The sequence below is a fragment of the Falco punctatus genome (assembly GCF_963210335.1).
Source record: "Falco punctatus genome assembly, chromosome: 10".
NCBI classification, from domain to species: domain Eukaryota; kingdom Metazoa; phylum Chordata; class Aves; order Falconiformes; family Falconidae; genus Falco; species Falco punctatus.
In genome coordinates, this window is record NC_137590.1 from 31,886,883 (window position 1) to 31,899,309 (window position 12,427).

At 39.6% G+C, this 12,427-nt stretch overlaps 1 protein-coding gene across 12 annotated transcripts in view; it reads right to left on the minus strand.

Moving 5' to 3' along the window:
* SOX6 (SRY-box transcription factor 6) overlaps positions 1-12,427 on the minus strand; it is a 372,602-nt gene that overhangs the window by 86,047 nt on the left and 274,128 nt on the right. For all 12 annotated transcript variants that reach the window (XM_080404703.1, XM_080404708.1, XM_080404705.1 and 9 more), the window contains one exon: positions 4,505-4,584. In XM_080404703.1, the coding sequence (XP_080260829.1) occupies positions 4,505-4,584 (80 nt within the window). The remainder of the gene's footprint in view (positions 1-4,504; positions 4,585-12,427) is intronic.

Consider the following 12,427-nt stretch of genomic DNA (forward strand, 5'->3'; position numbering starts at 1 on the left):
AATGTCAACTATGTCCTGAAATTTATATCTGTGAGAGAATTGGAATAAGTAGAAATGTAATATATTGTTTACTGTACCGAGTGCCCTCTGTTCTCTAAAGGTCAAAAGCATTGTAACCTTAGAGTTACAGTTTCTGATTGTTCCCAGGGTTAAATACATTATCAAAATTAATGGTTCAAACCCCTCAACCTTCAGATATATGAGTATTCATGCCTCCATCTGCTGAACTGTTCAACTAAAAATAGCATTCTTTGGCCTTCCCTCTACTAATATTGTGCCCCTGAGGCAAGCTATGCAATGCTTCAGCAGCACACTGGATCTGCACCCAGCAGTATAAAAAAAGGTCATTTACTTTGTCTGCAATTAGAAGAGAGTATAGAAGAGTAGGATGGGGTGGGAGGGGAGAAAAGAAATAGACAAATGTGTGTTTAGTTAAAATTTAAGGTTTTTTTTAAGTGGAGTATAAAAACTGCAGGCTTCAAGAACACAGCTGCAACTATAGTTAAGACTTGCCAAGGTTCATAAGTGTTATGAGCGATAAATTTTGGAGGACAAATTACCCAAATAGTTTGGGGGAAGAGTTATGAACGAAAGCTTTTTTGTTTTGCTTTTCTTCCTAGAGCTCACTTTGTTTAGTCATAACTCCAGCTAGCATCATTGTAGTGCTTCCATTTCTATCAACAGTTTATCGGTCGTGGTTGAGTGAGTTGCGACATTTCCTTATTTACTGCATAGACTGCTTTGTAGAAATATCTAAGAATGAAGGCAGATTTTTTTAAACAATAAAGACCATATAGTATCATTCCTTGTTTGAAAGTAAGGACATATGGGTGTCACCTCTGCCACTACTGAGACTTCCCAGCAACTAGGTTACTGCTACCAGCACCGTGAGAGCCGGGGAACCCCATTTCATGATCAAGTCCACTCATTTAGCAAGATTACTGGGCACACATATCTAGAAACAGTTAATATCAGTGCAATCATTTGAAAACTAGGGGGGAAATTCAGGGAAACGGGAAAGGGGAGAAACTCCAGAGAAGTTGGTTATAAAAGAAGAGGAGCAAAGGGAAAATTATTGACAGGTTTTATGGCTCACACTGATTAATTAAAGCAACACGCTTTTGTTACACACATGCATCAGAACTGGTTCACACACCACTATGCATACCTGCTACAGGTGTATTTGGTAATATACCTGTAAACTATTTAGCAGAAGGTTGATTTGACGGGATTCACTCACAGTTGTTTGAAGCTGGAGGGGTGAACAGAAATAGCTTGGTCCTTCTTCTTAGACTATACCTAGTAAACTGTTCCCTCATCAGCAAGACCCTCCCTCATGCCAAGAGTCCTAACAAGGCTTGGTCCTATCACCTTGGTCATTATGTAAACCTTTGGCTAACTTCGAGGAAACTGGTGGGATGGGGCTGAGCTGTCAATGGGAAGTGTGGAACTCGGAGCTTCAAGTCTTTTTGTCAACAACATCATCAATGCCACCCTCACGAGATCAGTATACAGATAAAAAGAAGCCATCTCAGATCAGCCCAAAGCAGAGCATGCCACCGCTTCAGGAACAGGGACTGAAATAAATGTGCAGTAATTCCTACTTTCTTTCAGGTTACTCGAAGCTACAACCGAACATTAGTGGTATTTTATACTACTAGTTGATCAATGCAATGCAAAATCTTAAGAGCAGGTGGGACAAATAGGTCTGTTGCTGAAGAAGAACTTAATTATTTTTATTTTTTTTTAATGCAAGGCCCTTGAGAGTGCAACTTGTTACTTGAGAAGTTCCTAGATACGCTTTCAACAAAGTTTTTTAACTCATGGAGGTACATAGTCCACTGGTGAACACACATACAGTTCATAGAAAATACATTTGGATGCTAATGTGCTAAACAGCTTGAATAAGATGGGCAAATCATTAATTACAAATGGCCCAGTAGAGAAACATCCTCTGCAGAATAATTACTATAGTTACATGAGGTACCTGGAAGTAAACTCTTTTCTGTGCTATTCAATTCAGAGCTTCCACAGAAGTTTTCCTAACACACAGAAAGATAAGAACACAAAATTGCTGCTTGCTCCTACCTGAAGCATGATCATCCCTAAGAAACTTAAGTGAAAACAGAGGAGCGATTATAAGCCTGAAGCTGACAAAATTTCCACTGCAGCTGGATATGGACCACAGAATATAATTTTGGAGCTAATAATAATGTCCTGGTAAAGCTGAAATGCTAGAGCTACCGCAAAGCTTTTTTACATGAAATAGCTTTCCCTCCCCAAGTTTTCCAAACACAGATATTACACAGACGCTCACATGTAGAAACAAAACCAAACCTGCAAATGAATTAGCTATTTCTCCTACTGGCTGAATGGAACAGAGATTAGTTTTGTGATCAGTATTTTTAAGCACTTGGGAAATACTCAGATACCATGGTCACAGCATTCCTGTAAATAAGTAAGTGGGTGGGGTCGATGGAAGAAAGGAAGCAAAACAGAGAAAGAAGGGGGAAGGGAAGCAAAGATGGAAAAATGAGCTGAAATGCTACACCCCTAACAGTCTTCATTACGCATCAGGTATAACAACAAATTCCCTCCAACAAACACACCCAAATAAGTGTTCATTTAGGGAATGCTTAGGGAATTTACACAAAGATAATATTAACAGTAGAGGCAAATAAAATTAAGTTCAGCCAATTTGACAATCAGACGAGCAGGTATCAACTGAAGGTGAAGTACTCTTTATTTAAGCTCTTATGGCCATGGAACATTAAAGGTTTTGAAATCCCATGAAGGTGAAATTCAAATAAAATAGAAAAGGGAGGAATGAACAAACCCCTTTTTTACAACAAATATATCTGAAGGAAAATTCAGGCCCCTCAAGCACTCAAATGTTTCTGAATTTATTAGCACCACTTTCTTTGCTGGTTGTTTTCTCTCTGATTGTGCTTGTCATGTTTAACAGCTCAGTCTATAATTTCTGCAAATTAATGAAATTGCACTATTGCTGTAGATTCTGATCAAGGCTGATGTGCAAATAGATCTGCAGGTCAAGCTACAAATGGAACTTGTAAAAGAATAGAATTGTGAATGCCTGTGGTTTAGATTCTGTTTCTTTTGCAGTTGAACAGTTTTTATCCTTTTCTGCCTTACAATCTTGTGTAGGCTCACTATTTGTTGTATTGTGTTTCAAATGCAGCAAAAATAGTCTCTCTATTCACAAAGGTGATCTCTGAAATATTTTCTCCACTAAAGCTAATGAGATTTTTGTTCTAATAAGTATTCAAAAGTTACCTGCTATTTTCCTTTTGAAAAACTTGCCTTCAGCTTGAAGCCTGTCCAAAGTACAGTCCTAACATAGTATTATCATGAGCCAAAAGTATTTTTTGGAGAACTTTCCCTACGGTGCCAGGGTGTTCTCTTTTCACGTTTTGATTGCAGGTTAGTCAGAGATAAGCTCAAGGGGTCTTTTTTACCAGTTCTGGACCATCAGTGAACAGTGAGTTCTGGTCCCATTCTCAATTATCCTAAGTTCACTCGGCAAGAAGAATATCAGCATTGGGTAAAGACAAAAGGATTTTTAATTTGCTTTGGTCCCCCTGGAAAACGATATAAGTGCAGAAGTGTAAGCAAAGCAGATATTTGGATATTAATGTGGCAGTACTTTGCTACTCTAGGCACAACCTATTCCTACTTCGCATCTGAACCCAACTCTAACCTAACTCAAACAGGGGTTTCAAAGGTTTACTTGCAAATAGTTACATGCATCTTTAATGGCCACTGCTCTCATGCTCAATGTCCCTTCCTTTCCACACATTTTAACTCTGAAAGCTTTTGACTGTTTCTTCATTATTTATGACATTGTTGTGTCTTTTCTTGTGAAATTAAAAACTTCTTGCCACAAAAAGCTAGCTAATAATATGGCACATAAATCTTTCCTTCACAACATTTCATTCTATATATGCCAAAAATAAATAAATGACCAAACCAAAGCTCCTGACCGTGCTTGGCATCTCACCAGCTTAATGCACAGAAAGGCTGAGATTACCTAAATACAGACGCTAAAAGAGTTTGCAATTTATTGTACTGTCAGCACCACACTGTCTGAAAAAAAAAGAAAAAAAAATCCCAATAACGCACATTTGTTTTGATACACTCACTGCTCCAATTAAAGGTAATGCATTGCAGCTAAAGGGGAAAGGCTAAATGAAAATAAAGTACAAAAAGATCTTTGAACTTATCTCCCATCAACTGGTCATATAATTAAAAAGATACCATTAACTCCGCCTATATAAAACACACAGAACAATGTTTTTCACTCACAGTATCAAGGCTGGCCACACGCTGCTATATTTGCAGTACCGTAAGTACATAAGGTGTTAATCCTCCTGGGCTGTGCTCAAAAATTATTTAACATTCAGAGTATTATTTAGCATACAGCTGGTTAGCAGTTTTCCCTTAAAATGTTGGCTTCAATCCCACATTTTTTTGTTCTGGCACATACCTGGAGCTGTAAAGGGCTGAGTCCAGAAGCAGCAGCAGCTGCCATTGTTGATGGAATGAACTGCACCGGGTAGTTATCACCTGTCGGGAGAACAATGCGTGCAGGTTCAGACAATGAGCAGAGAATAGCAGCAGACAAGTGCAAACATGGACCTAGGATTGCCTGCGCTCCACAGCACTCCTCTAAGCCTAAACATCTGCAAAAACAAAAGGCTTCGCTGGGCACGGACTTGCCATGCTCCCTCGGAACTTTTTTTGTTAGCAGATAGCTGGTAGGCAAACTGGCAAAACATAAATATGATACTCGTGATTTTCATTTTCAAAGCAAATGTTCAAACCACGCGTGTAAGCTTGGGCACAAAATGGGCCTTAAGGCCATAGACACACAGGCAAGATACCCCAGGAAACCCCAGTGGACCCCAGAGGAAAAAAACTGTTGTCACCGCATGTTTCTTAAAACAGGATAAATGCGTAATAATCCAAGAACTTTCAGCCCTGGTTAATGCAGGGTGATTTCTTTTCAGTATCAGGTAGCTCTTTCCTGGGAAAGCTACATCGCTGGTCTAACACAGGTTAAGGTTGTTTCCTGTTTTGCTTTAAGATTCTCTGTCTTTGGACAACTCCTTTCAGGCAGCTATAGAGAAACAAAATTAAACGACTTTTTAAAATAGCTCAAAATAGAATTTTATGGTTCTCTAGATCTGGGACCCTACTGAAGTTGATAGATCAGGTAGCTGCTCAGTTACATGAGGATTCAGGCACTAAAATTTCTGTGTTCTGTTCACTGGAAACTGAAAATGGGTGCCTTCTGCACTGAGGGGACAACAAATACTCCAGAAAATAAGAGATACTATTGATCCAAAATAAACATTGCAGCATCACATCTTATAGCATCTATGGGTGTTCCACATATATGCATCACATAGAGCCATTGGGACTCTTAGTCAATGTAAAGAATGCAGGAAGGCTGAAATAATTTGGTAGTGTAATCTGTAATATAAAAATGAATACAGTGATGGGTAAATTACACAGAAACTATGATTTAATAGAATATTACTTTGGCTCAAGCTACTTATTTAAAGCCAGTGTTACGTACTATCTGCAGGCCACATTTTAAGAGACTGCTTCTCTGATATTCACAATAATCAGTCCATTTTACATGAACTTTTCCATGCTGAAAGCAGAATGTATCAATGAGGGAAAATACAGAAATCCATAACAATATAATTGGGACATTCCAAGAGTTAGATTTTTTTTGTCAGCCCCTTCAAACAAATAACGATAGCTGAAGTCTTTGCAGACACTGGATTCCTCAGAACTCTTCCTTTTCACCCCCTGAAGTGCTATTGTATTCAGCTCAGTTTAAATGTTCGGTTGTTTCACTTTTTAAATAAATTGTACATGTCTAATCCACAAGGTCTCTTTGCATCATATCCATAATACCTCATCAGGCCATTGAGCACAGTATGTGCTTGTACACAGTCCAGTAACAATTGGATTCTGATTGCATATGGAGCTCTGCTACAATGCATTCACTAACACTATATTGTACTGGTGTCCTATGGAGTAATGTTCAAAATATCTCCTCTTATTTTCCCCCTTCCATGAGGTTGATTTTAGTTTGCAATGATGTTGGGGGTTTTTTCTTTAAAAAAAAAAAAAACAACACAAAAAACACCCCGTCCTAGACCCTTTTCTTACAGTACTAAAGCTGTCTCTTTATGGTTAAATAATTCTACTCATCTCTTTGGTATTTATATGAAATTATCTGAATAAATAAGATCCTAATCTAAGTTAAATAATGTTTCTTTCAGAAAAATCTTACACGATTTAAAAAAAAACACACTAAGATGTTGAATTAATGATGCTTTAAAGGGGGGGGTGGGGGTGGGGGTAGAAAACCATCGGAGTTATCAGCATGGACTGCCTTGCAGAACATTTCGGAGGCATTCTTTCTTTAAATATCATGAATTATTCATTCCTGTTCCACACAGCAATCTCTTCTTCCTCCCTCCCCCTCCACATACACTTTTTAAGTTCAATACCAGTTGCTTTATTTGTACTAAAACATTTTCCATGTCAAACATATTTTTAAAAAAATCAAACTCTAAAAGAATTCCCTGCGGCACTCCTTTTTCACAGCTGTCATGCTCCTATGGTTTGAAATAGCCGGATATTTTATACACACGCGCGCGCGCACATACACACAGTTTTTTGGCTTCACAGTTAATTTAATAGTATCTCTACCACACCCTGTAGTGTTCCCTTGCTCACCTGCTGGCTACAGTTCTTTCCTTTGTTAGGGGAAAAATAATTTTATAGTTATGCCGTTTATTTGTTATTAAAACATAACACTGTCCCTTTCCCCTCTTATTTTAACATATTAACTTATGGTTAAGTCTCGGTATGTTAGCAGTATCTTTGTGCTGAGAACAAAATTAATACTCTCTCAGCTCTGGAGTATTCTGCTGACACCAAGCAGTAAAAGCAGAGCAAAGGTACTTTTTTCTCCCTTGAGGAAACCGAGCATGCAGGGAATGGGCTGGTTTTAATTTTTAATTACAGAAGGTACATATTTCCCCCTCTCATTTTGTCAGTGCAAGAATGGATCAAGCAGCTTTCTCAGTAGCTGTCTTGGCAAGGAATCAGTCAATGTACTGTAGCAATTTTTTTCAAATTTGTTTCTTGATTTGGAATGTTTGCGTGAGGATCCATTCTTTTAAATTTGTACAAAAGACGGCAGAACATGTTCAAACAGGTTTGCGTTAGGTACCTGTACATGCTGGCCTTTGATAACCAGGAGTGAGAAGAATGCCAGAAGAAGAAAATCTGTCATGTTTTGCAAACTGAACTCTTCAATCTCCTTGCTGTGCTGATTGTCTATTTACATTTGGCTGCTGTTGTTTATATATAAATTGGTGTTTACAAGCCATGGAAAAGTATGCCAGGCTTCTGTTTCATTTGTCAGGTTGAGCAACGTTTCCAAATGAATAAAAGCAGCCAGCAATTGTACTGTGCTATTCTACACAGAAATAATGTAAATGTTTTTTTTTGTCTTGGATGAAGCAATGAAGCTTAGTGGACTCTATTTATAGGACGTACGGACTTACTTTCCAGATCAAGGCTTTATGAGCTGTGGGGAAAGAGGGATGTCTGGCTCTTGCAAGACTCGGGGGGGAAGGTGTTGCTTTATTACCTGCCTTTCCTAAAACACAATGGTAAGGCATAAGCTGACTCTCCTCACCTGACTTGCAAAGCTTTCACTTTGATGATGGTTTCCCCGTTTTGGGATTGTAACTCAAAATCTGTCTCTTCACACACGGATCTCAAACAGCCACTTGCACACTCTCCATGTGTACTCACAGTGTAACAGAAAACAAAGTTGGAAGAGATGTAAGAGCTCACAGATTCCAGGGCATAATGAGTACCTAAGGGTGTTGGTGGGATACAGTGAGGATACAGATGCCCACTCCTGCAAAATTCCCATGCAGGACATTCATTTTGTTTGTGCAGAGGGATCAGGATCGAGGAAGATGTTAACAGAGGCAACTGGCTAAGGCAGTACTACGGAGCATCTTCCCTGTCTGTGACACTGCCTCAGTTCTGCCTCTGTCCTGGGCAGGGTGAGCCGCAGCACTGCCTTACTGCCACCCGCATGTCACAGCAAATTCGGCTGCCCCAACAACAGTCTGTCTGCGGGTAAACAACTTCAGTGCAAAATCCCAGTTGAAAATGTTCAGCTGCCTACTACCACTTCCAGCTCTTACCTCAGCATTTAGGAGTGAGGCACATATGGATTGCTACAACAAATCCTGAGGTTACGAATTCCTTGTTCCAACCAGTAAAACCCAACAGGGAACACATGACAGACTTTAACTCAGTCCTGGGGAATTTCCATTAGAAACAAGACTCATGCAGCACCTCTGCCATGCAAAGATACACAGCCAACTCAGTACACAGTTGATTTGATGTACACTTTCTGTTCACACCTGCCAAGAGGAACAGCAGCCTACTGAAAATAGAGTACTAAGCTATGTAAAATTCAAACCACCTTACAGCTTTAGGAAACACTTCTGAAAGGCCTGTTCCAAATGGAAACTGCAATGATGGATATCAGTGAAATCCAGCAGATCTAGGATTATGTTAGTTATGTGGATTCGCTACTGTAATCAAGGACTTTAATTAGTTTGATGACAAATATCTCACAGTATTGCAATGTTCTGAGGTCCAGCCAGATGACAGTAAGCCTGACAGTTTTGTTTGTCATGCTTTTCCTGATTTTACTTTCATTGATTTCAGAGGAGTTACTGTTGATTTGCCCCAATGTATTTACAAACAGAACCAAGCAAAAATGTTGGCTCCATTTATCACCATTTTTGTCACCAGCCTAGGAAAGCAGTCTCCATTTCCACATTCCATTGTATTGCCAGCATAGCAAAACCTCTTGTAAATTATTGTTGTGTATAAAGCAGAATGCCCTAGGTAGGCAGACAGGAGTTGTTTCCTAGCCATCCTGATCTTTATCTACTTCATGTATGAAATATGAAGAAATACTTTGAAAATACACTGCAGCATAAAACACTAAAACCTCTTTTAAATAGATGTTTACATCTCCATACCTCAATGTCTATTTTCAATAATCTTTTTCAGAGGTGCTTTCCATATCTGGTAAAGAATTGATATAATATAAAATATTTGCAGAACACTATTAAGCAAAAGTGGCCATTCATTTCCAAGTTACATGCACTGCCATTATGCAGCCAGCACGGAGAGCATCCTCCCACTCTCTGCTCAGAGCAAACCCTAGCTCTGTTAGAGCTCTGCTCCCGGTATGGTCTGGCTCCTGCCCAGCTTTACTTTACCTCTTTACCCTGTCATCATACTCCTTCCCCATTCCCTCTTAGCCAAAAAACTTGAAGGAAGTAATACTTTAGGCTACAACATGGAGGAGAGAACTGTCTTCCTCCTTATCCCACTCTCTCTTCTCCTCTTGACCCAGAGCACTAATGGGGACACACTAATCACGTTCAAGGATACTCCAGCCCACTAACTTTTCCTGGATGCGTGTGGTTGGTTAAGTGAAGAGAAATTTGCACTGGGAGAGGAGGTATAATGGTACTTATGTTACCCACCAGTTCCAAGTAGTAAGTATAGTGGTCACAGTCAGAAAGCCAGCACAGTTGCTTTGCTGTACTTGGAATGCAAAATAATTATATTAACTGCATAGCATCTCTGGGCAAGTATTAGCTTCCTAACAGCTGCCACTCTCAGCTTCCCACTGGAATAAGTGGCAACCCCCACAACCAGGTACTCTGTGAGGCTCGTCAAGTGCCTGCAGGTCAATAGTCACAACAGTCATTTGAGATGCACAGCGCCCTAAAGTTTTAATTAATCCAGTATACAGTATAAATACAGAAATATGTATAAAAAATTAATTAGGTGGTCTATGCAGCTCTGATTTCTCAATTAGTACTTACCATGCCGGAAAATTATATTACATGACTTTGAGATACATAAGGAAGCATGGGGCTTTGGGGATTTTTTTTCTAATGTAATTATTACTTGTCATCAGCACTTGCTAACTTTGGCCTGTTTCACCTCCTAGAGCTCCAAAATATGGGGGGGGAGGGTTACAGCCACCTCATGTTATAGATCCTGCCAGGCAGTAAGGAGCCCTGTCTTGTCAGGCTTTCATACAAATCATAGCTGTATATTAGCAGTTCCTCGAGTCTGCTATTCATAACGACTCTGAGCTCAGGAGTTCAGGAGCAACTAAGGTGTGCGCTGGAAGGGCCTCAGAACCTAATAAATTCTCCTCTCTTATATAGGTCCTCCCATTGAGGGCATGTCCTCGTGTAGTTTGTTAGACAAATGCCATTTTCTTACTTCAAGGCATCGGTTTTGTGTGTAGATTTGCAACAGCACTCGCTAAGTGCTACCTTGGCATTGAACTAAACAGCCATGACCTGGGTTCCCGTTTAGCCTTGAAGATACATCTGCACGTACGTGTGCGTGTAATCACACCTCTGCCTGTACACCGAGGAGGACTCCTTCTCTGGGCTGCACTGTCACTAACACTAGTAGGCCACTTCCAAGACAGAACTGGCTTATATCTAACCCATGTTGCAGGCAAAGCAAACTAAGTGACTGTGCACACAATATTTGGCATTCCCTAAACGACACAGTTTCCAAAGTAGTCAGCTCCCACAGCTCCTGTTACTGAAATCCCTCTCACTGTGCTTTCTGAATGTCAAGGAAAACTGGCAGTGTCAAAACTCAGGTTTACCCACACCAAACTAGAGCAAAATGAAACAGAAACTAAACAGGCAAGCAAAAAAGAAAATAGTAAGTGTCTGAAGGGTTAATCCATCTCCTATCTTTCCTATGAAGTATGAGCGAGTCTAAACCGATAGTTCTGGAGGTGGAAGTTTCATGTCTCACAAAAGTAGAAGAGTACAGGTAGTAGCAGTCAAGTTCATAAATATTCCTCAGAAATACTTTGAAGAACCCTCTCTATGAAAGAGTGTAGCTTAATCTCCAGTTTCATTAATTCCTTAACTACTGTGCCGAGAGTGCCAAAAATAGGAATTAATCAATACCAAGTGTAGTTATGGCTTTTTTTCCCCATGATGTCTCTCCAACAGAAACTACTAACCTGCACAGCTACCTTTGCCACATATGCTGTAGAATTTAATATATTAAAAATACAAATATTCTCATTTCTTGCAAGCCTCTGGGTATAATCAAATCATTGTGACTTCTGGTCTTTACTAGTATCAGTTGGATATAAACCACTAGCATACTAGCAAACAGCTTAGCTGTGTTCTGAGATATCTATGCCTTGATTTTTGCCTGCACTTTGTTCTTCTAACATTTGTTATAGATCTCTCTTTCTGCATTCTGGCAAGTAAAAAAATGCCCTAAAGCCACATCACCTTCTGCTATGAGGTCAATAAGATCACAGGTAAAGCAGTACAAGGTCGACAAAGTCTCAGGATAGGTACTGTAAGGAACACTTTAGAGTAAGTGCAGAAATCTGTCCGTGTGCAAGAAAGCATGCTGGTACTCTTCATCCTGAGTTGTTATGGTACCAAGTAGCCTACAGTGCCAAAATCAACATGACGTGATTTGACATATTAACTTAATCATTAATAGTTACTATTCAGAAAGCATCTCTGCTTAAAACAGATAAAGCAAGGAAACTAAAGCACATGCTTTCTCTCACCTCTGAGAAGGAAGGTATTAGCCAGGGTGTTGTAGATAATTTCCACAATGGGCAACTGTTACGTCTTTGGAGACAAAACATTCTCCACTTTGGTCCCCAACTGTTGTGAGGTGGTGATGTGCGTGAAGAACCATCACCCCATGCCACCTAGAGCTAGCTGCCTTTCAGAGCTCCATTAACAGGTTCCTGCATACAGTGTGCCAGTTTGTAAAAGAGCTTCAGGATTTCTAAACTGGAAAGTAAGATAATCACTGGACAAAGACTGTGTGTAAAAAGGAATATCCTCTAAACTAAGGACAGAAGGGAGTGGGACAAATGGAAATGCTGAGATCTTGCTTGCCCTCACTTCATCCAATATGAAGTAAACTTGCTAGAAAAGATTTTAGGTTCAACCTGGCTTTTAATTTGTATGCTGTTTTGCTGTTTACATCATCTGTTATGAGGCTTTACTTTGAGTTTGACCCTGATCCTGCAGCAGTCAACAGCAAAACCACCCCTAACATCAGTGGGAGCAGGATCAATGCTTTACTTTGTACATTTCATATTTAATGTCAAAAAAAAAAGGAACCAGTATTTATGTTTTGAGTTAATAGTTATCAGGTTAATATGCTAAAGACAGCTTGACAGAGAATACTATTAACGAGCAAAATAAGGTTGCTGCTTCTGGACTGAGGTCACTTACAAAGAATGTATAAATGA